The following is a 25876-nucleotide window of genomic DNA, read 5'->3' as shown; positions in this document are numbered from 1 at the left end:
CCAACATCTGTTGTTTCCTGACTTTTAATTTTAGCCATTCTGATTGGTGTGAGGTGGTATCTCATTGAGGTTTTGATTTGGATTTCCCTGATGCCGAGCGATGTTGAGCACTTTTTCATGTGTCTGTTCTGCTGGCCTCTAGTTTGACCCACCTTTAATCTGTTCACCAAACTTAAACCTGAGTAATTTTTCTACAGTATGTTAATTTTTTTTCAATGACTCTGATTGTCAGGAAGAAAAGTGCTTAGATTGAGATTGGGTCTCTGCTTACATCTTTATTCTTATTCCATGGGTCTCCAAGTGTACATTATATAGGGTTTTTCTTTTAAGCAGTAAGTCTGTTATTTTAGTTTTCTCCTAATACCCTTGCCTTTTCTTTACCAGGCAACTCTTTCAAGTCCTGTAGATCTCAACTTCTGTTCTTATCTACCTTCCTTCTCACTCTCTTAGATATTCCACCTATGTCTTCCTACAGTTTTATTATAACTCTTCTTAGCCATACTGTAAGCTTGTCATTCAGAGCAAGTGCGGTCATAACCCGAAATGTATTTTTTTTTAATCTTTAGAGCCTCACAATGTGTCTAATGTATCGTTGGTGATCTATAGATATTTGCTGATTAAATAAATGACCAAGATGTAAAATTTGTTTTCTCATTTTGACCTTTATACATTTTAGATAACTTTAAGTGTTAGTAATCTTTTTACTGGTACAAAGTACAGTGAGTTTTGAAGAGCAGAGTTCTGTAAATCTTATTTATACCCAGTGTCTGACGGTTCTCGGTAAATCAGAGAAACTCAAATATTTGTGAATAAATGATTTACAGGTCATCATGAGCAAATGAGCTATTACATTTTTAAAGTGTTAGTATTCAACCTGAGGAAGAAAAACAGATAAAACTAAATTAGAAAATCAAGTAGTATAGGTTACTTCATTTTCTTGACAAGTGTAGTTAATATTGGTCATTTTGATGAGACCTCAGAGTTTTAAAGTTTCCTCCTGTAACAACAGTGTGATCTCATTACCAAGCCCTGCTGTTAGATCTCTTCTTAGAGATTGGGTGTATTATCTTGTTAGGATTTGTTAGGTTTGTGAATTAGACTTCATCCATTTTTATTCTCATGCCCTGCTCTTTTTTGAGAAGGACAGGGGATTCAGGAGATTATAGTGGGTTATGTCAAAATGATGGAAGTAGTGGTCCCAAATACCCCTTTTATTCATAAAACATACCTGAGGCAGAATATTCCATGTAGCAGAATATTCCATGTATCATATATCTTTTGTTATGATGTTGCATTTTGAAAACACTAACTTATGTGGTAAAAGGCAGGTTCTGAGGCCGAATATCTTCATTTTTCTGTCAAGACCTTTAAAGACTTCTGGGTTAACGTCAAACATTATGAATAGAATGCCTATCTTTATAGTCTCTTAATCTAGATAGAGAATTTAAACCCCAGTCCCCAAAGGCATTGTTTGTTGTGTGCCTTATTTCTCCTGCATGGATAATAGTAACTCTATGTTCTATCCTTGGGAGAATTGAGAAAAAAGCCACTCAAGTCACTTTCAGTTAAGACTTAATTCTCTCACAGACCCTGTTTGAGAAAGGCTCCTAGAAAGCAGATTGTTCACTTAAACTCAGGTCACTGAATTCTTAGTAGGTGGAAACTCCTTAATTACTATTGATTTGAGACAAAATTGAATGGTGATTTAAGAATAAAAGATAATATCCCTAAGACAGTTGTTCTCAAAGTGTGGTCTTTGACCTGCACTTGTTGGAAATGTAAAATTCTTTTGCCCCATCTCAGTGCCATCTGATCTACTGAGTCAAAATTTGGGATGAGGAGTAGAGGCAGGGGCTTAGTTTTAGCTAGGTGACTGATGCATACAGAATCTGTTCTGTGCTGTCTGTTGACTGTTGCTTTCATTTCTCCTTCCAGATTCTCCAGACAGTATTTACCCAGTGTTAGAAAAATCCAGATGTGATTCCCTGAGTCATTTTGTTCCCAGAAATGCTCTCCTAAGTTCACTCCCAATGAGTAGTTGAAATTTAAAGTCAGCTAGCTAGGGTGTTTATTTGCAAATTAGGTCATTTTACTTTCCTGATTAAAATTCTTTGGTGTGATATAGGGCATCCAAATCTTTTTTTCCCAGCCATTTTCATACCATTTCCTTATTGATTTGCAATGCAATCATTTGTGTTTTTTTACTTTATCTTTGTTGTTTCCGATTTCTAATCTAATTGTATTTTGCTCAGAAAATAGGGTCTATATCAGGGGTCAGCAAACTAATTTGGTCACCTGGAGCCCAATAGTATTTTTATACTTTTAAAGTGTTGTTTAAAACAAAAGCAAAGGGACACCTGGGTGGCTCAGTCAGTTAAGCGGCTGCCTTTGGCTCAGGTCATGATCCCAGGGTTCTGGGATGGAGCCCCACATCTGGCTCCTTGCTCGGCGGGGAGCCTGCTTCTCCCCTGTCTGCCGTTCTCCCTGCTTATTCTTGTTCTCTCTCTCTCTCTGTGTGTCAAATAAATAAAATAAAAAAATAAAACAAAAGCAAAAACAAACGACAAAATATGTGACAAAGTCTGCATGTGGCCTCCCAAATCTAAAATATTTACTCTGTCTTTCTGCAGGAAAAGTATGTTGACCCCTGATCTGTATGGTACTTATTCTTTGAAATTTGTTGAAATTTGCTTTATGGCCTACTATACACAGACTACTTCATTAAACTTTTATAAATGTACTTGTGAAGAATATGTATTTTCTAATCATTAGGTGCAGATTTCTGTATATGTTCATTAAGTTAAACTTACTAGTTTCACTGCTCAACCCTATATAACTTTACTGAATTTTGGGGGGCATTGGTTTGACCTCTCAATAATCAAATATTGAACTTTCACTGATCTTGGACTTGTGACTTTCTTCTGGAGTTCTGTTTGTTTTAATTTATTTTAAGGCTCTTTCATCAGAGCATGCAAATTGAAAATTTTTATATTTTCTTAGTGAGATGTAATTTTTATTATTATGTAGAGAGGGTTTTTTTTTCTAAATCCTTTATAATACCTTTTGTTTTAAAGTCTGTTTTGTCTGATTTGGTATTTTTGGTAAAGCCACCAGCTACTTTGGTTATTATTTACAGGAAGATCTTATTCAATACAAACTTTCATTGTCCTGTGTTTTAGGTGTAACTCTAATGTTCACTTGATTGCTGTTTTAGTAATTCTGTCAATCTTTTGAGTGTTAAGTTTAATTCATTTACACTTACTGTGAATTTTGATATATTTGGACTTCTTCCTCTTTGTCTTTCTTAATCTATACTTTGTTTATTTGTGACAGCATACTGGGTTAGTCTTCAGGTCTTTATTTCAGGTCACTGCTTTTCTCTTTAGCTGCGTCTAATCTATTTTTTAACCCTTCCATTGATTGTTTTTAAATTTAATAAATATATATTTTTATTTTTAAAAGTTATATTTTCAGATTTGCTTTGTCATTTCTTATTCTTCATTATTTTTAAATTCTCTTATTTTGTTAAACATTTCAGTTATTTTATATGTAATTATTCTAATATAGGACTCAGAGATTTTTCCAAGTATTAAACTTTGTGATAACTTCAAGGATATAAACAGTGAGGAAGAGCAGAATCAGGGTGTGGTCTGAAATATTCTATACGGCCCCCCTGGTTCTTTCTTTCCCACATTGGACGCATGCTCTTTGGCCCAATGTAATCAATGAGGTCTCTTAATTGAGGACTGTAGGAAGTCACTGGATTATAAAAACCTCTATTTCAGACTCTTGAATGGTATTTCATAAACTCTGCACTATTTACATTTGGGGCTAGATAATTCTTTGTTGTGGGGAGACTGTCCTGTGCATTATAGGATATTTAGCAGCATGACTGGCCTCTACCTACCAGAAGCCAGTCATACTCCCCACTCTCCAGTTGTGATAACTCAAAATGTCACCAGATATTGCCAACTATCCCATGCGAGGCAAAACCATCCCTGAGAACTGTCCTAGAGACTTACATACTTATTGTGACATTGTCCAGGGAGCCATGCCTTATAAACCTGTAGATTATAGTTTTGTTATAATAAGCAATCTTAATCCAGGATGATGCTCCAACAGTGTTTCATAGATAAAGACCCCTTATAGTCAATATTATTAGTCTGTTTGCCAGAAGGTTTAGTTGTTTGTCAGCATGTAAACAGGGAGATCAGATCATCTGACTTCTTTCTCCCCTTCCCCAGCTGCTTTAATTTTTTCCTTCTGTTCTTAAGTCTCTCTGTTACCATTATCTCCTTTTCTCCATTTTTCTTTCTTTCATTATTTACCAAATAATTATCAACTATCCAAAGTATTCCCAGACTGTTCTATTTGCTAGGACACAACAGTGAAATCTTTTTTTGTCAAGAAGTGAGACAACACATAAATAAACAGGAATATGTCAAATATTAATTAGTATAAGGAGAATTGAAATTTTGTGCTTTGAGAGATAGGAAGTGGGTAGTTGTTCTGTCTTAGATTGAGTAGTCAAGAAAATCCCATCTCAGGAAGTATCTTGTGTCAAGGAGTCAGTTATATGAACATCAGAAGAGCATTTTAAACAGGGAACCCTTAATGCAAATGCATTTAGATGGAAACGTGCTTGATACTTCAAGAAGAGAAAAAGCCAGTGAGACTCTGAAAGTAAAGGGTAATGTGAGATGAAATCAGTGAGCATAAAACAAAATTGGAGAAAAGATGGGAAAGTGCTTTCATGTCTTCCAGTGTGACTGGCAGTGGTAAGACAGTATTGGAGACTTGTCCTTGGGGATCTGTAAAACTCATTTTGAAGGGATGTTATAGTAGTACCCACAAACAGGTGTTTTTGTGTTTCTTTTTCCTTTCTTCAGCCATAGTCAGTGTGGTTATTAAAAAACTTCATGGGTAAAAAATGTGTCAGGAGAATTTTTCAACATTGGTGGCAATTGCGTTTTAACTAATTGGTTTTTCTTTTCTCTTGTACAGGTTAATTTGTTGAATTTGATTACTTCTCCAACCTCCTCCCAGCAGATAAATATCATCTTGTTTTGTTTCAGTTTCAGGTTTCTCCTTGTACAGATCACTGAGAATAATAGATGGCTTTACCCCGTCTCACAGGAGCTTTGCGCTCCTTTTCAAATGTCACCAAGCAAGATAATTATAATGAAGAAGTGGCTGACTTAAAGGTAAACTTTTTAGATGAAAACATTATAAATGTACAATGGAAGCAGATAATTGACATTCTTTTTTTTAGTTTTGTGTACTTAAAAAAGTGGTAAGTTTTCTCTTGTTTGGTGTTACACCAGGAAAGGGAATGGGTAATGATGTTTCTGTGAACATACTTACCTTAAGCACCTATGACTGTATTGTCAAAGAGAATAATCAGAACTATGATAGAGAATTCTTTGTTAGTTTTTGTTGCTAAGATTTCTGCCACAGTTAATTTTGTAATTTAATCCAGTAATTTAACTCTGGATCATCTGAGTAAGTTTATGGGTCTCTGGTAAAATTTTTATCAAGTGGACAGAAATAATGTCTTTACCATAACATGGAAAGTATGAATATTAATGTCTTAAAATCAGTAGCTGATCTCATAATTGACTTTGGTATGGTCCTTATAATTGGTTGTGGACTTTATAGGCCTGAAGATATATAAACTGTATATATGAACGTGTGAGCTCTATATATGAAGGAACTGACCCTGTGTTGTTTTTTAAAAAACAACAGTCACTTTGATGACTCTTTATTTGACTCTATTGTAGAATATTAATGTTGTTTTCTAATAGGTTGGAATTTTATTGCTTACAGTCCTTATGCAGTTTTAGAATTAATGCCTTCATTTAATGATAGATACTAGGAAGATTTGTTAACAATCTTTAGATAGATTTTTCCTCTAACAGTGATACAGTTTTGCTACAGAAAACAGTTGACCTTCTTTACAGTGGGAGCTGTTTGCATTTTCATGGCAATTAAAATAAAGGTATAGTCTATACAGTTAATTAATATTACTATCTTAAACTTGAATTGTTTTCTCTCCTCACTTAACCAAAGCCCCTTTTGCAAGTTACTTGTAAAACAAGTATTAAACATACAACAGAAGATTTTAAAATTTGAAAATGTATAAGGACTACATGCTTATTTCATGTCATTTCACTTATTCTTATAGACTTTTAGACACTTCTTTTTTTCCTAAGGAAAGTGGCAGATCTAATGAGCCTTATTTTATTATTTTCTCTCTCTCTCTCTCTTTTTTTTTTTTTTTTAAAGAGAGAGGGAGCAGGGGAGGGGGGAAGGGTGGAGGGAGAGGGAGAAAGAGAATCTTAAGCAGGGGTGCCTGGGTGGCACAGTCTGTTGAGCATCCAACTCTTGGTTTCCGCTCAGGAAACCTGGGATTGAGTGCCACATTGGGCTCCGTGCCTAGCACAGAGTCTGCTTGAGATTCTCTCTCCCTCTCCCTCTGCCCCTTCCTCTCATGCTGTCTCTCTCTCTCAAATAAATAAATACATCTTAAAAAAATAAAATCTTAAGCAGGCTCCATGCCCATTGCAGAGCCCAGCATGGAGCCCAACACGGCTCAATCTCACAACCTTGAAACCATGACCTGAGCTGAAACTAAGAGTTGGATGCTCAACTGACTGAGCCATCCAGACACCCTCTAATGAGCCTCATTTTAATGTAACTTTTTATCTTGGAGATATGTCCAACAATATAAAAGAGGGAAAAGTAAGCTGAACCTTTTTGTGCCTATAACCCATTGAAACAATTTAATTCAATTTATGGCCAATGTTTTGTTTGTTTGTTTGTTTGTTTGTTTTAGTAATCTCTACATTCAGTGTGGGGATCGAACTCATGATCCCAAGACCAAGAGTCGCATGCTCCTCTGACTAAGCCAGCCAGGTGCTCCAATGGCTAATCTTATTTCATTTCTACATTTGTCCATTTTCTTACCCCTAAGCCCAGATTAATAAGCATTAATTAACATTTTAAATTAGAAGACTGAGGCAGGGAAATAATAATGAATTATGCAATATCATCACTACAAACCAAGATGAAAATTACAGTTTTCTGTCTAATCCACTACTTTTTTATTTGGTCAGAGGGCTTCATGAAGTTTAATCCATGGGTCAAGGTCAATGGTATGAAATAAAATTTTTATTGCTTTCTATGTCAGTTCTTGAGAATGGAAATATTTATAGTCTCAAGAAAAGATTGTGAATAGATAAGAATCTCCTGGATGCCTAACCTGTTTTAAGATCATACAATACTGATTTGAGTGTATTGAACCCATAATACGAATCTGATTTTCCTTAAATACCTTTCATCAAAAAGCATGACATAGGGCGCCTGGGTGGCTCAGTTGGTTGAGCGACTGCCTTCGGCTCAGGTCATGATCCTGGGGTCCCGGGATTGAGTCCCGCATCAGGCTCCCTGCTCGGCGGGGGGTCTGCTTCTCCCTCTGACCCTCCCCCCTCTCATGCTCACTCTATCTCATTCTCTCTCTCAAATAAATAAATAAAATCTTTAAAAAAAAAAAAAAGCATGACATATACACTTATATGTAATATGTATGATCTAAGCTATATTAAAAAAAATGGAAAAGAAGTATGTGGGATATTACCAGTTGTTGTTATCTGGATGTTGGACCTTTTCATCAGTTGTTTTTTGTTTTTTTTTGTTTTTTTTCACCTAGGCTCCATACCCAGCACGGGGTCCAAACTCATGACTCTGACATCAAGAGTCACATGCTCTACCTACCATGCCAGCCAGGCACCCCTGGATGTTGGACTTTTTCCTTTGTTCCTTTTTCTTTTGTTGTATGAAAATAATTGCATAATGAATATTCATTGTGATTGAAACTATGAAAAATAAAGTTTTTTTAAACATATCTTTTAAACAGACAAGATTTTTTAAAATCACATTTAAATAAAGCTCCTTCTGGGAGCTTAAGTTAAAAAGCAATTTTGAATTCTTGTGGGTGGTGCCACGTTGTATAATGTAATGCAAAATGTATGTGGTAAGTGATGGCTTTGAGGAAACCATTAAGTAATGTCTCTATTATGCTGTTTTAGGTGAAGCGGTCCAAACTTCATGAACAAATTGTAGATTTGGATATGACATGGAAGAAGATAGTAAAATTTTTGAATGAAAAACTGGAGAAGAGTGAAATGCAAAGTGTAAATGAAGACTTAAATGATATATTGCAGGCTGCAAAACAGATAGGTATAGTTTTGTTTTGTTTTGTTTTGTTTTGTTTTGTTTTATAGAGCCACTAAGGTTTGAAAATAGATTCCTTTTAAATTGTATACCATAAAGGGAAAGGCTCAAGTTTGCAGACAATTATTTATAATTATAAAAGATAGTCTTATCTATCTAGGAGCTCAGGATAGAGTCATAGAAGCAGAATTAAATTAGTAATTATTATACAATCATTCATGAGGAATTCATAGGAATTTAGAGTTTGAAAACCACTATTATGTTGGAAATAAGGAGAGGGTAAATAAAAATTTTAATGTAGCTCGAAGGAACCTTAAAAGCCATGTAGCTCAATTTCTTATAGAGGCCTGCCAACACTTTGTGAGGGGCAGCACTGAAGCTAAACTTTGCTTCGATTCCTGTTGCACACTAATATTCTCGTCAATTGATTATATTTGAAAGAAATTATAAATAGAGATTGTGATACTATATATTAATATAGGTTACTTTCCCAAGGTTAAAAACAAAAACAAAGTAAAACAAATGATTCTTTGGTAAAACATCTGAGTTTGTTCATTTGAGATTCAGCCTCTCTTTCTAAACTCTGATAACTAAAAAGCATAGTTAACACAACTGTAGTTCTAAATTTTCCAGATTCAGGTTTGTACCCAAAAAGTTCATGCTGATACTCAGCCTTATGAGATCTGGCCTCCACCTTTCTTCTGATCTCGAGTCATCCTTGCCCTCACCAACTGTGCTTCCTGAGATGCTGGCCTTTTCTCACTTCTTCAATCCCAGTTGGTGCAGGTCATGTTATTCCCTATGTTGAGAATGTACTTCTGTCCTTCTCTTAGAGTGGGTAGATCCTTTCTTGTCGTTTTGAACTCAGCTAAAAACTTATTTTCTTAATGGGGCCCTCACTGACCATCCAGTCTCCAGTTGTTACCCAGTCACGCTTTTATCTTACAACCTCAGTAACATTTTCTCCATAATGCTTATCATTATCTGATATTTGCCTTGTTTGTTTATTGCCTGTGTTTTGCTACTAGGATGTAAGTTTCATGAGGATAGGATCTTATTTTTCTTGTTCTGTAACACTTCATCCTTGGTGCTTGGAATAGTGTTTGGCATGTTTTAGAGCCTTAAGTTTCACTTGATAAATAAATGAAAAAGTTTTCTCAGGTGATTTCTTGGTAGAGGAAAAATTTAGATCCTTTATCATATGCTGGTTGGCAGTTTTCTTCCTTACACTAACTTTGGGGAGGGTGTTTCTGTTATATCTCATATACTTGACTTATTTAGGATCATCAAATCTTTATATTTATTTTTCAAATATTTTGACTTTGATGTATTATTTAATTATCATTGGTTTGTAATGTATAATATTAAATTTAATGGCCTCGTTTTAAGTTGTTCAAGTACAAAGTCAATGTCATGTTATCTTTTTGTAGTTACATTATCTTCTGAAGTTCAAGGGCTTTATTAAGTAAGGGATTTTTTTGTTTAAGCCTAGGGGAAATGAAGTGCACTTTGATGAGATTTGTAATAGCATTTGGTATAGAATCACACTTTTATATTTTAAAAATACAGAAATCTAGAGGTAGTTAGATTCATTGGAAAATTGTAGTGAAAATATAGTCTCCAGTTTACCAACATCAACTTGACTAGGATCTTAACCTTTCTGGACTTCACTGTTTTCATTTCTAAGATGTTAGGGCCATTGGGGAGAGGGGGTGGTCTGACTAAAATACTTTTTCAAAAACTGTAGAAGGTGTCTTTCCTCTTCTTTAGTTCAGTTGTAAAAATAACTCAGAATACTTAGCAAAACAGTATTAAAATATTGAGTTTATTCTGTACCATGACTAAATTATTTATTTAAATGATGTGGAAATTAAGATTTTTAAGAAATTAGGTACCCTTTAGACAGCTTCCCTGAGTATCTCTGACAAGTCAGAAATCATTGCTTTAAATATCAGTTATTAAATATAATCCTAGGAGTTTTGCCTGTTGGCAAAACATCTGATTTACACTCAGGGACTAATCTATTCATTGATGTGTTTAAGGAATTGATTATTTTGAGATGTAATTTCTCAAAAGAATATTTTCATGACAGAGAAGACCTTAGGGTTGATTTAGGCAGATGCTCTATTATATCTACAATTTAATGCTGTGTTTAACTTGAGTAAGTATTAGTTTTATTGAAACTAATAGTTGACTAGTAGTCAGCCACTCGTTCTGAATGAAAATACTGCTGATAATAGAAGTGTAATTAAAATAAGCGGCTTTGAAAAATTAGTCTCATGGGAAAAATGTTTTTGTGATTTCTTTTTTTTTTTTTTAAAGATTTTATTTATTTATTTGAGAGAGAGTGAGAGAGAGAAAGAGCACAAGAGGGGGGAGCGGGAGAGGGAGAAGCAGACTCCCTGCCGAGCAGGTAGCCCGATGCGGGACTCGATCCCGGGACTCCAGGATCATGACCTGAGCCGAAGGCAGTCGCTTAACCAACTGAGCCACCCAGGCGCCCTGTTTTTGTGATTTCGTATATTGCTCTTTCACACAGGTAATTTGGTGTAATTGTATTAAAGAGGTAGATTTAAAAGAATAAAGAAAGAAGAACAACCACTTATATTTCAATTGAATATAATCGTATAAGGTACTTATTTAAGACCATGTATAATGTCTGGTCATTGTAATGGGTATTTTAAGCTGATGAGGGACATCAGAGAACATCGGTCCAATCCCTTCACTTAGTATGTAAGGTAACAGAACCCATGAAGGTTAACTGAATCCCATGGTTGATTCGTGGTGAAGATAGGCTAGACCCAAATTCTGAAATAGAAACATGATGGAAATACTAGATTCTTTCCTTTACCTTGTATTCAGATGTCATGTTCCGTCAAGTCTACTTTTCCCCTATTCTTAAATTCACTCTTTCTGTGTTATTTACCATTGCTCTAATTTAGGCTTTTAACATCTCTCTGAATTACTGTAGTAGCCTATTGCCTCAGCCTTCCTTTCTTACTCAACTTCTTCACTATTACTAGACTGATCTTTGTAAAAAGCAAAGCTCATTTTTTATTCCCATATTACTCTTTAGATCAAATCCCTTAGAATGGACATAAGAAAAGCTTCTTTATGAATTGAAACAATTTACCTTTTCATTTCCTTACCATTCTATCATATGCAACCTTTACTACTAATCATATACAGTGTTAACTAACTTAATTTCTCCCAACAGTGCTTACTGGTTTTTTCTATCTTTTTATATGTTTAAAATAACTTTACGCATTGTGTTCACCTGGTAAAATGCTTCTCATCTTTGAAGAAATGGCTTAGGCTTCATTCATGTCCTCTGTTATTCTTTTTTTTTTTTTTTTTTAAAGATTTTTTTATTTATTTATTTGAGAGAGAGAGAATGAGAGAGAGCAAGCACAAGAGAGGGGGGAGGGTCAGAGGGAGAAGCAGACTCCCTGCCGAGCAGGGAGCCCGATGCGGGACTCGATCCCGGGACTCCAGGATCATGACCTGAGCCGAAGGCAGTCGCCTAACCAACTGAGCCACCCAGGCGCCCTCTGTTATTCTTTTCTAATCTTAGTAGTGTTCCATTAGACTATCATCTATTCTGTACTTTTTTATAGTATGGAATACTAATACCCAATATGGTGCAATGGATATAGTAGATGTTCAGTAAATAAGTAAACTATTGAGAACTCAACTAAAAGTACTCTGTGATCTTTATTACTTCTGATGCTAACAGCGTATTTTTTTGTGGCTAAAGTATTTTTTTCCTCTCAGATTTACATTTAATATATTCCTATACCTTTTTACAATTTTATTCTGCCCCAAGATTATTTTAATAATAAAACTTAGCTTTAGGGAGAAACCATTATAAATTATTTAAAAGTAGTATTCTTGGCCCTTAATCTTATACTTAGTTTATTTAAATACTCATTGTAGACGTAACTATCTCCTCCATGGATTTTGAAGGGTACGCATAGTCATATTAACCTATATTCAGTTGGTAATGAAACTTTGTCAATATATTTTATGTGCTCTAAATAGAAACATTTTTGAAAATAAAGAGGTCAAGATTGAGAATGGCAGTCAGTAAAATGCATCATGTTATTAGGCATGTGTATCTGTTACTTAGAGTTTTAAATGCTCATTTTGGGAAGCTGATAAGACTTCCACAGTGTAGATAGGAAAATTAGAGTGGGGTGAAGAATGGAGGAAAGGTCAGTAGAAAGACCCTGCAGTTCCTTCCTACTCAGCTCTGTAACTGAATGTCTCCCAGAGCCAGAACAGAATGATCTAAGGATTTTATTCTGGTCTGAATACAGATTAGGACTCAGCCAGAACTGAACTAGTTTTTTTCAGTATTCATTGACATTATTTCACCATACACAGACCTGTTTGTTTTGATTTCTCTGTTTTACAGCTGCTACTTTATTTGGGTTTTGATGTTCTTATGCATTTTACCTTTAATTACTTTGTCTTTAAGAAAAGTATGAATCAAAATGTAGGTTGGACAGGAGTGACTTACAAAGTGTAGGTTAGGGAATTTGGTAGTCCATTATGTTTTTTGAGTTGTAAAGGAAACAAGATTTTACTATAAAAAGTGAGGAATTAAAACTCAGGGTAGAAATCAGTTTATGGAAAAGGAGGCTTAAAAAGATACTAGGATCTGGAAATTCTGTCTATGGAAGTAAGGCTACACATTTAGAATAATAAAGGCCTGTTGTGTATTTGAAGTGGCAAGAAGTTTTTCAGGAGTATTTGTGAAAAGTAGCTATCTTGAAACTTGCAGATTCCACAAAAGTTTGGAGTTCCATTTCCCATAAATTGGCAGACAGGTTAATTTGGAACAGCTCTCTGGAGAATAACTGGAAAAACTGTAAAATATAAAATTTGTTTAATTATGTCAGAGTCTACCAAAACAATGAAGAATTACAGGGTTGAGATCTGGAAGCAGACATAAACCCAGAGAATGTGATCCTGGCGTTTGGGCCACTTTTTCCTAGAGGTGACTGTCCATTCCAGAAGAGGAAGCTGGATGGAGAAGAGGAGAATGAGAAGAAGACAGATTCAAAGGACTAAGATGACAAAAATGACTAAAATGGCCAAAAGAGGAAATAGAAAATCTGAATATTTGACTTAAAGAAATTGAATCTGTAATTAAAAACCTTCACACAAAGAAATTTGTATGCCTTGGTGGCTTTACTGGAGAATGTCATATAATGTCATTTAAACAGGCATGAGGTTATTATTTGTAGATTAAAGAAGGCTACAGGCATATAATAATTTAATATACTATTTTCGATTAAATTCAGAATTAGAAAAAAATAATAAAGATATTTTTGGGACTATTGTAGATATTTGAATATGTACTCTGGGTATCATGAGGTAATATTAGATCTGAAGTAAGTCAGTGGTTTAGTGGCTATGTAAGTATATCCTAAATCTCAGGAGATGCATACTGCAGTGTTTATAGTGAAGTGTCATGAAGACTGTAATACACTGTCAAATGGATCAATAAAGAAAAATACATGTGAAATGTGGTGAGAGGGAACACAAATGCACATGAGTGCACAAAATGTTACTGGATTAATAAATAGGGGAAAAAATAGTGTGATTCATGTAATAAAGGTTTGAAATCACATGATTAGTAGATGAAGAAAAAGCATTTTTTGAATATCTAAAATCACTTCTGATAAAAACTCTTGGCAAACTAGGAAAGAACTTTCTGAATTTGATAAATAATATATATTTAAAAAGCCTAGATCAAACATCATATGTAATGATGCAGTGTTGAAAAAGCTTTTCCCCTGAGATAGGAAATTAGACAATACCCTTGACCACTTCGTTTTCTCACTATACTGAAGGTCCTTGCTGAAAAGGCAAGAAAGAGTATAAAGATCCATAAAAACTGCCATTATTCACATAAAAACTGCCAGGTCTTAGAAAATGAACTTAGCAAGGTCAGTTTAAAAATCAATTTTATTTCTGCTTACCAGCAGCAAATTTAAAATGCTATTTACAAAATCATTAAAAATCATCAAATATCTAGAAGTAAATTTAACAAAAGGTGAGCAAGATTTCCTCACTGAAAACTAAAGTATTAGAGAAATTAAAGAACACCTAAATAAATGCAGTAATATACAAAGGATTAGAATACTCGTTATTATAAGATCATTCTTACCCATATTGACCTACAGATTCAGTGCAATCCCAATCAAAATCTCAGCAGGGTGTGCATTTGTGTGTGGAAATTGACAAGATAATCTGAAAATTATATGGAAATTCAGAGGCAAAGAGCAGCCAAGTCAACCTTGAAAAATAAAGAGGGAACATTGACTCTACTGGATATTAAGACTTATTATTAAGATTAGTAAATTAGAAGTGAGATGTTGGTCTAAAGATAGACAAATAGACCAGTGGGATGGAATAGAGTCCAGAAACTGACTTGTGGATATTAGGGCTCTTTCTTTACCATGAAGGTCCTCAGGTAGTGAAACATGGCTGTTTTTTCAGTACATGGTGCTGGGTCAACTGTATATGCATATGAAAAAATTAAACCTGTACAGATAATTCTAAGCAGCTTACAAAATAAAACATGAAGCTTGAAATAATAAATCCTCTAAAAGATAATAAAGAAGAATATCTTCATGATCTTCATATATGGAAAATTTTATTAAATAGTAAACAGAAAGCACTCATAAAGGAAATAATTGGTAAATTGGATTACATTAAAACTGATATTTTTTATTCTTTGAGAGTAAAAAGACAAGTCACAGGAGAATATAGCTTCATATATAACCCAAAAGAGAATTTTTATCTATATTAAATATGAACTCCTACAAATTAATAAGAAAAGGTAATCCTATATAAAAAGGAGCAGGAGCCTTGTAGAAGACAATTGAATGGCCAGTAAACACGAAAAGGTGTCCAACCTTATTAGTAATCAGAGATGCCACTCCATGCACATCAGAATGATAAAATTAGAACGATATACCAATTGTTGCTCAGGCTCAAGATTGTGAAATAAGAATTCTCATCCACTACTGACTGTGTTTTAAATTGGTATGACTGCTTTGAATAACTGTTTGACAGTATCTACTGTGGTTGGACAAGTGAAATTTTAAGTCTTGGTATATATTAATCCTGTAATGTGTACATAAATTTCCAGTAAAAATGCCTGTGCATGTACGCAAAAGACCAGTGCATTATTTGTAATAGCCTTAAAGGGGAAACAATCCAATTCACTGTTAAATAGTGGCATAAAGTATGATATGTAAACTACCTTATAGTAATAATGAACTACAGCTATATGTAACATTGTAAATGGATCTTACAGTGTTGAATGAAAGCAACCAAACACAAAAGAACAGATAGGATGATGATTCTGTTTATATGAAATTGAAAACTAGTCATGACTGATCTCTGATTCAGAAGTCAGGATTTTGGCTACTTTTGAGGAAGTAGGTAATGACTGGGAGTGGATTTCTAAGTTTCTGGGGAGCTGATAATACTCTCTATCTTGAAGTAGTTATCCAAATTAAGTAGGTGCATTCATTTTGTGATAATTCTTTGAGCTGTATGTGTACTGTATATGTTCTTGTTTTATTCAATAAAATACAAATTATGGCTTTTCATATCATTTTTCTTAAAATATTTCAGACTGATAAAAATATAACAAATGCCTGTGTATTCACAGTTCAGCTTAACACTTGGCTATCTTTCCTTCAGTATTTATTTTTTAAGAAATAAAATCTTTTTTTTAAGATTTTATTTTTTGAGAGAGAGACAGACCAAGAAAGAGAGAGCTCAAGCAGGGGGGGAGGGGCAGAGGGAAGGGAAGAAGCAGACTCCCCACTGAGCAGGGAGCCCAACATGGGGCTTGATCCCAGGACCCTTGGATCATGACCTCAGCTGAAGGCAGACGCTTAACTGACTGAGCCACCCAGGCGCCCTTAAGAAATAAAATCTTAACGATATGGTCAGAACTTACGGACCCTGCTCAGCCTTTGTTAACCAATATCATAAGTGTAATAAATTTGTATTATCATTCTCATGCTTATTTTTATTACATATATTTATACATTCATAAATATGTATTAGGAATGTATTCAGCTCAAATATCAAAGCCTACTATGGTAACAGAGACCAAGTGGGTTTACATGTTTCATCTCACAAACTCCCTCTGTAGGATTCAGTAACTTGGTAATGTTAAGACCCAAGGCTGTAATGGCTTGGCCTTTTCTTCTGTTTGTTGTCTTTTGTTCACCACCTGCTCCACTTCTAGCCATCGTATCTGTGCATTAGACGTTTCTCCTTTAATTTTTTGAGTATAGATTATGTTGCTAGATTTTCTGTTAATCAGACCACCTTTTCATTTCTGAATAAACTCTGCTTTCCTATAGTTTACTTTTAGATATATGGATGGATCCAGTAAGTTAATACTTTATTTGGAATATCCACAACTATATTTTTTATTCCATATTTGTTTGTTTCATTTTCATAAAATCATTTTCCTATAGTTTAGGATGATTTAAAGTTATCAGTTAATAGATGTGGTACAAATACAATTCTGTCATTTACTAGTGAGTAGCTAATTAAAATCACTAATCTTGTTTCCTCATCTGTAACAGTGATGATAATTCTTATTTTGTGTAGTTGTGATGTGAAGCAATACTACAAATGTGTAGAGTAAAGCCTGGTAAATGCCTGTCAGTGAATAATTTTATTATAATCTAGATGTACCAATAGCCATTGGTAAACGTATCGTTGTTCTGTGTAGTTGTTGTGATAAATGTATGTGCTCAGTGATGTGAAGGAACTGTGCATAAGGGCAGGAACTGTGCTTCGGTGAGTCAGGAAGGAATTCATCAAGAAGGACACTCTGGGACAGATTTAGATTTTGTTTTAAATGGTTAGGGTCAAAGTTGTTAAATTTATGTCTGTTTCACCAGAGAAATTACAAAATAAAAGAGCTGAATAAGTGAATTAAATCATAGATGACTTTGCAGATATATCAGCTGTATAAACAGGCAATTCAGATTACTTGAGGATATGGCAAAACAGCTGTAAATTGAATGGACATTGTAGCAATGGCAAAAGTTGGAAATAGGATCAAATCTTCAGTTTATAAAGTTTTAGTTTATATTATTCAGTTACAAGTGGTTATAATTTCCTGAGTAATTTGCACTTCATTCCTTAGTAGAGGCATTTTTAAGGTTGCAGTTGATGTTCTTTATAATATTACCAAGTATAATATTACTAAGCATCTGATAAATGGATACAGAACTGAAGTCTATACTTTACATCATCCTTTTTTTTTAAAATGTTTTCCCTTGGACATTAAAAAGTTTAAAATGCTAGTTAAATATCAGTAAGCTATGTGATTTGTTCAAAGGTACAGTTTCTTTAGTGATGCTCAAAGTAATGGTTTTACTGTAGGAAGCTCATATAAAATTGACATTTTTATATTAGCTGTTTGGTTGCTTGGGAAGTCATAATTTGATGCAGGATTTTATAGTAGTAGAAAGGGCAATATAGTGGCTGGGTGCTGACTTGAAGTCTACACTGTAAGATGAATATTCATATTTTGTAGTGAATATACATAAAATTGGCTGACTTTAAAACATGGGGAAGTGCTTTGGACTATTTTTAATCTCTTGTACTTCTCTTTTTCTCTATCAAGTATGTTTCTCTCTTTGCTTTCCTTTAATTATTTGCTCACCATGAAGGCAATAATTTCTGTGTAAGTGCAGGAATAATTTTAACATTTAAGCAACTCCTTTAAATTACTATATTGAACATTTCTTGAATACTATGGCTACTTAATGTGAGGTTTTGCTGGAGGTGCTTTGATGCAGAGTTACACTCTGAAATAAATGAAGGTCATTCATTATACTAAATTGCATAACTAGGCAATTTTAAAGTTTAGATGACATAAATTATTCAGTTCATCCCCCAAAAAGTCATATGGTAGATGCTTATCTGTATTACATCATAAATTTGACAATTTGGTGATTATTTGAAAGATGGTATAATGTAAAAAGAAAACATAATCCTGGCTCTTGTAGTCTTAATATGTTATTTAATCTCAGTATATTTGAGTTTCTTTGTCACATGAGGAAGATACTTGCATGATTCATTTTAGACAATTTTAGATACTATTCTTGTTAAAAAGCCCACCAATGGCACTGGAGGGGAATATGTAAAGGGAAAGAAATGATTGGGGAATGGAATAGTGTATGTTTAAGCAGAATCCTTACTTCTGTACTTTTTTTATATATGTAATGCTGTCCTGGGAAAGTTTATGGCACAAATATTTTACATATTTGTAAAAAAATTTATCATAATTATCGGTTAAAAAATCAGCTAATCTCTGCAAATATAGCATGTTTCTAATGGCTTGGCTGTGTTGCTGATACTTTTAACAAATGGAATGAACTTCAGCTGACACTGATGCAGGGTTATAATATTATGGTATTTACAGTTGCAGATCAAGTGTTTGGTAAAATGAACACTTAAAAGTTTTGCATAACATGAAAAAGTAAATTTGACTGCTTTGAACATTTCAATACTAAAATATAAATCTAGAAGATACTTATAGAGTATTTTCTACTGAACATTGAAGATGTAACTGGTCAGAGAACTCATTTGTTAACAACTTGTAAATTGAATATTAGCAGTTAAAGATGCAAGCAGTTGATGGATGTTTTTATTCAATTTTCAATTAAAATTTTTTTATTCATTCTTCTTTAAGAATTCCCCAACTATTAATGTGTAGGTTATTTGCTAAAAGTTATAGTTTACAACCCTTTAATTCTTAGTATTTTGCTATCAAAGGATATAGAAGTAAATTTTGTGTCAAGAATGATTTAAGATTATAATCATCACTGAACTATGATTTTAAAAATGTGTTTTATAATGTTACAGTGATCAGCTACCAATTATATAGTTTACATTTCACATCTCATTTTCTCTCAATGTAACTGGGAAGTACGCAGGGCAAGTATTTATTACTAATACAGAATAGTGACCTAAGCATATCTCTTTAAATGTGTTACAGTTGAAGTGCCAGGTGATAAGAGCCAGTTTTCTGATTTACAGTCCAACTTGTATAGTGTTTATGGATAGAAAATTTGATATTCAAGTAGTTAGGTATCTAGACTAGCTTTCTTAAAGGTTTGGAGATCTTAAGTTTCAAGCTTTGACAACTGATTACTTAGTGTATATCTTATTCTTTTCTGATGTTTTATCTTGAGGACAAAACTAAGCTTCTTGGGGCGCCTGGGTGGCTCAGTCGTTGGGCGTCTGCCTTCGGCTCAGGTCGTGACCCCAGGGTCCTGGGATCGAGCCCCACATCGGGCTCCCTGCACCGCGGGGAAGCCTGTTTCTCCCTCTCCTACTCCCCCTGCTTGTGTTCCCTCTCTCACTATGTCTCTCTCTGTCAAATAATAAATAAAATCTTAAAAAAAAAAAAAAAAAAAAAAAAAACTAAGCTTCTTAAAATCCGTCCAGAAAGATTAGCACAGGCAGTCGTGTGAAATAGAAAAGGGTTGAAAATTGGAGCAAATGTTAAGTTGCTGAAGAGCTTTTAGCCTACTAAATAATCATTTAAAAGTTCACCAGTCTTACATTGTGCATAAAATATAAAATAGTATTAACATTGTACATAAAAAAGGTTATTTGTGAACAACATCCTCACAGTTAATCTCATAAATTTAATTTTGGGTACAGTGTAAGAAAAGGACTACTTTTTACAAGTTTCCACTCTAGAAGCACACCACACGCGTTTCCTAGGTCTCCCCCTTCTCTCCCTGTGGCGCGTTATTTATGCTCCGGTTCAGCTGGTCGATGGACAGGCGCGGTTTCCTGGAGGTTTCCTTTCTCCTGCCATTTCTGTTGAGGGGAGGTGGGGCCTGCCAGACCTTTGACAAGTCAGACATAGATTGCTTTCAGTCTCCTCAGATGTTTTCTCCGTGTTTTACAAATACCTTTCATATAGTTTAGTCACCAAAAGATCGGAGTCCTGGCTTCCTGGGTGGGCAAGTGTTAGTAAACGGGGTGGTTCATTTGTTGCCGCCCTGCGTGAGGCCAGGGTTCTCTGCTCCAATCCTGAGGTGCCTTCTTATCAGGGTGGTCGGCTAACAGCCAGTGTCCTGTGCTTACGACGTCATCATGTGCGGACCGCGCGAACTGGAACGCGGGTCTCGGTTCTGGGCGGGGAAGACACACGTGTGTGGTTGCCGGAAGGCAGCGTGGCAAAAAGCCGGCATTGCGTGTTTTAGTGCCCCATTGTATTCAGAATGCTGTAGTCTCTGTTGGAAAGCCAACAGTGGCCATAAATGGTGTTTGCTAATTTTTCTCAAAAATGAATTTCCAGACTCCTGAATAGCGTGGTGCTGATTCACTTAAAAAAAAAAAAAGAAACCACTCTGTGGTGTGAACACGTGTCCTACTCAAAGATATGCTGGAGTAGGTTGTACAGAAGGAGAGTTAATAGTTAGGCGAGGGTAGGGTTAATAATTAGGAAAGGGTATTAACATCTGACTTAAAAATTTTTAAAGACTTTTTTTTTTTTTACAAATAGATATGTCAGTATTCATTTAAAAATTTGAAACCCTGAAAAAATGTTTCTGATCTTCAGATATGTTTCCAAGAGTCTGTAGTTACTTTTCTTCAAACGTAGACTCATAACTTTTTTTCCACTTACTATACTATGGAGATTGTTTTCTGGCAAGATGTATAGTTCCACTGCATTATATTTAATGAATGCAGTATATGGCTGTAACATACTTTAACCAGTGATGTAATAATGGTACAATTTCACTTTTGGTAAGAAATTAAGACTGTTCTCACAGTTAGTACTTTATTTCCTAAAGTGTTTATTATTTATTTAGTACATGAGAATTAGAGATAAATCTGCTTTCTGGGAATTTATAGGGAATCAGTGTATGTAGTAAAGCACTTTGTTGAGGAATTAGAAATCTGCTTTGAATCTCATTTGATAACTAGCTGTTTGATTTCTTCCAAGTTATTTATCTCTGAGTCCCCATTTTAGCATCTGTAAGATGAAGATAATTTTGTTAGGAAAAATTGAGATAATTTAATGTAAAAGTTCTTAGGAAGTTGTTTAAGAAATATCCCAAGGTGTAAAATATCTTTACAAAAGAATATATGTTTATGGTGTTAGATATAAAGTGAGTTTGAAAATGTAAGTTCCATTTTTGTTCAGACCTCAGTAGTCCCAACCCTATTGAATTACTTGTAGAATTATCACAATTCCTAAATTATTCAAAACCCAAGTTCTCTAAGCATCATGTATAGACTAAGTAAAATGTACATAAATGTTATTCAGTTAAAGGGTTACTTAATTTATAGAAGTTTTTTGTCATGTATTTTCCGAAATAATAAAAGAATATGTGTCCCATACTGTTTTGTAAATTCTTTATAATCATGCAAGTAGACTTTATACTTGAGGAAATTAGAAATAATAGCCATTGTAAAATTATCTTCACTCATATAAATTGTTAGTCTTCTACACACATGTGTAAACATCAGATAAAAAATTACTGAGGCAGTGTCATATAGTGTAAAACCACTAGTCTGGTGTCATTGAGGCCTGGGTTTAGGTTAATTCAACATATTTCTATTGAGGCACCTATTTTGGGCTAGGAACAGTGAAGGAGTACAACATTGTACACAATATTATAGTCACCCCTGAAAGAGTCAGTTAAGCTGGATTCTGAAACATGGGTAAAATTTGGATAATCAGAGACTTTGGGGAAGGTTACATAAAGGCATAGAAATAGGCATAGCATAGGACAGGACCTGGTTTTTAGATGTTAAGAAATCCTTGTTGGCTGGAGTTAGAAATGGATAATGGTCAATAAGGCTGGAATAAAAGGGTGGAGTCAGCTCCTAGGGTGACTTGAAAACAAAATATAGGAGTTTGGACTGAATATCAGGCTGTGCTAAGCTGCTCAAGATTTGTGATCAATGATAGAATTGCAGCCATGGTTTCAGGAAGATACTAGTAGTTATATTACTAACTTTATTCTTTAAGGTCAGTCACATTGTCTTTGGGTCCTTCTGAAGATTAAAATTATTTTTTTCTGTTCTAAGACTATTTGAATTCTATGACACAGATACAGGTTCGTTCTTTCTTTTGAGAAAATCAGTAATGAGGAATTAATGCTTTAAAGAGATTAGTGGCTGCTCCTTTACTTCCTCTTACTTTGGTAAGAAGTGTACTTCTTTTAAACAGCAGATTCTTTTAAATGTTTCATAATATGGCTAGGTTTATTTGACAAGATTCTATTTATGTCCATCCTTGATGGTATTAAATGTTTTTGAGTGAAAACTATATAAATCTATTTCTTGCCATTTCAGATTCACAGTACAAATTGGAAAGGAAGTTATAGATCTCCTGAGGTTTTCTCCTAGCTCTAAAAGTCTGTAATTCAGATATATTTTGTATACCTTATTTTGGTTTATTTAACTAGCCTATCAAATCAGTTTTTAAAAATCACTTTTAAATAAGTTTTAGCTAATGCCTCAAACTGTTTTTAGAAAGAGGTAAAGAGTTGTTACCAGGTAGTTTCTCCTTTCTAGATAGGGAATGATTACCAGTAATGATTTATTGACCTAATATGGTTCTTTGGGAATTTGGGAAGGGACTTAAAGGGATTTTTCTGTTCCTAAATTGGTTATCTTTTTTTTTTTTTTTCTAAATTGGTTATCTTTATCAGTATATTTTCACTGCTGGAATTACCCAGAAGAATATTTGTAGTAGTTTTTTTGAAGAGGTTAACTTCAACGGTGATTCACTTGAGCTAATACTGTTTCTTTCATCTTCGAATAGTTGGAATAGATAATGGGAAAGAAGCAGTTGAAAGTGCGGCTGCATTTCTCTTCAAGACATTTCACTTGAAGGACTCCATTGGTCACAAGGAGACAAAAGCTATCAAGCAGATGTTTGGTCCCTTTCCATCATCATCGGCCACTGCAGCTTGTAATGCTACTAATCGAATTACTTCTCGTTTCTGTCAAGACAATCTCACTGCTCTTATCCAGATGACAGAGGAAGAAAATAGTGATAGAGTTTTATTTGGTAAAAATTTAGCATTTTCATTTGACATGCATGATTTGGACCACTTTGACGAGTTGCCAATAAATGGTGAACCCCAGAAAACTATAAGCCTTGATTATAAGAAGTTTCTGAATGAACATTTTCAGGAGCATTCCACCCCCGAGCTCAAGCCTGTGGAAAAAACAAACGACTCCTTTTTGTGGTGTGAAGTTGAGAAGTACTTAAATGCAACTTTAAATGAAATGGCTGAAGCAACAAGAATAGAAGATCTTTGCTGTACTTTATATGATATGCTTGCTTCTGTTAAAAGTGGTGATGAACTTCAGAATGAGGTATGGTGGAAGTTATTGAAGTTTTAATATGAATTATCTTAATAGCCTTTTTAAACATGGATAGTTAACAAAGATAGTTTAATATTGTGCTCCTGTAAAATAGGTAGCCAAATGGTTTATATAGTATGCATGTATATCTTTCCACTAAGTAGTTGGAGGAGGACTGTGAGTGTAATGAATAACAGAAGACTGAGGGCAACAGTTAAGATGTCCACATGTCTTGGTTATTGGGACAGTCCTAGTTAAATCTGCTGTTACATTTTAATAATCAATAGTCAATAATCTTCAAAAAGTGTATAGGTTTAAATGATGAATCATGATTACTGTACTAGTAAGTGTTAATGTTTGTATAGTGCTTTATATTTCTAAGAGTTCTTTGATGAAAATATAATAAATTTCAAAGTATTAGAAATTTTACCTATATATTAAGTGACTTACTGATTTAGAAAAATATTTTTCACTAGTTTCCATGTTTGAAAGAATAAACTTTGAAAAACAGACTGATCTAGAAATAACTGGACTAATTTATATTACTTAGTAAAAAAAGTCTTTATAAGTTTTTTATATCACATAAAGGAAAACATTTTAATTCCTTTCTATGCCACGATTTAGTTACGTGATTCAAAATGATGAATTACTCTTACAGTTACATGAAAAGTTCATCTCAAAGTGTTTAGTTTTGCTCTCAGTACTGGCTTTATATTCCTTTCCTGTTATAAATTTAATATAATGTCAACCTAATCTTAATACTGGTTAAGTTAGATGAGTAACATATTTAATGAAGGATTAAGAGAAGTGGTATACTGTTGCAGAGTGGGTAGAGGCTTTGAAATCAGACAGTCCTTCCTTTCCCTTTTATTGGTGGTAAGACTTTAGGTAATTGAATTTCCAGAGGCTGTTTTCTTGTTGGACTGCCTCACAGGGCTATGAATGCAAAGATAATAGAATCGTTATAAGCCTTAAATGATCTATCTATATGTGAAATGGTAAGTAGCATTTAGTAAATACTCATTACATGGTAATGTAGCTGTGAATATTATTTGTTATTGTTACTATTTTAAATCACATCAAGTGTCAGAAATACAGATAAAAAATACTAGTTTTTTTTTTTTCAGAGAAAAATTAATTTAGGGAATTAACTAAACAGATATTGGAGGCCTGACCCCATGGTAATGATAGGTATTATGCTGATAAACTTCAGTTTGGAAATAAGTTATTGTATTGTTAATTCTGTGATCAGTCTCATTTATCTTAACTTTTTTGCAGTTTAATTTATATCAAGATATGTTCCACATTTGTAAATGGTTTTGCTCTAACATTCTGAAAATAATGGTATTGTTTTAAAAATTGGGATTTATAAAGAAAATTCTACTGATACTTGTTTATCCTAACTGAATACATAGCAGTTGTCTTATTATGATTATAGTAAACTGAAATTTACAAACATATAACTAATGGAAATTTTATTTTCTGAGTTAGCCATAAAACTTTTCTTTTCACTTCTGAATATCTGCAGTGAAATTTGTATTTCTTATCTCCTTGCCACAATTTTTAAGTAGTAACTGAATTTGATTGTTGGAGGGAGAATGTTTTTTAGTTCTCAAGATTTTTTTCATAATCTACCTTAGTACAAGGTCAAACTTAATTCATGCATCCATCCATTCATCGTATGTGTATTGTATGTGTTTATTATGTATGAGGTACAGTGCTAGTTACTGGACATAGAAGGATGAATAAGATAGCGACCTTACTCTCGGGGAATTCATTGTTCAGTAAGAGGAGACATAACATTAAGTAAGTGTACTCAAATAGCATAGGTATTATGTTACTACAGTTGACCCTTAGACAGCACAGGTGTTAGGGGCATTGACCCCATGCACAGGCAAAAGTCCACCTATAACTTTTGACTCTCCCCAGAACTTAACTGCTAATAGCCTACTGTTGACTGGAAGCCTTATTGATAATGTAGTCGATTAACATATATTTTGTATGCTAGAGAAAGGAAAATGCTAAGAAAATCATAAGGAAGAGAAAATACATTTACAGTCATGTACTGTATTTATTGAGGAAAAACCCATATATAAGTGGACCCCCACAGTTCAAACCCGTGTTTTTCACAGGTCAACTGTATATAGAAAGAAAATGGGGGTGTAAAAGAACCAGTCATAGATTGTGTGGAGGGGTTACTATGGTAGGAAAAGTATTCATAGAGGAGGTTAATCTTGAACCA

General features: G+C 34.1%; 1 protein-coding gene across 2 annotated transcripts in view; it reads left to right on the top strand.

Moving 5' to 3' along the window:
* Positions 1 to 25876, top strand: part of ASCC3 (activating signal cointegrator 1 complex subunit 3) — a 301692-nt gene that overhangs the window by 14414 nt on the left and 261402 nt on the right. For both annotated transcript variants that reach the window (XM_006727550.3, XM_081828714.1), the window contains exons 2-4: positions 5076 to 5204; positions 8088 to 8238; positions 23087 to 23646. In XM_006727550.3, coding sequence (XP_006727613.2) covers positions 5115 to 5204; positions 8088 to 8238; positions 23087 to 23646 — 801 coding nt within the window. In that variant the 5' untranslated portion in view covers positions 5076 to 5114. The remainder of the gene's footprint in view (positions 1 to 5075; positions 5205 to 8087; positions 8239 to 23086; positions 23647 to 25876) is intronic.

Source organism: Leptonychotes weddellii, chromosome 8 (assembly GCF_054177405.1).
Source record: "Leptonychotes weddellii isolate Sample4059 chromosome 8, ASM5417740v2, whole genome shotgun sequence".
Lineage (NCBI taxonomy): Eukaryota > Metazoa > Chordata > Mammalia > Carnivora > Phocidae > Leptonychotes > Leptonychotes weddellii.
This window is presented reverse-complemented; position numbering and strand designations above follow the sequence as displayed.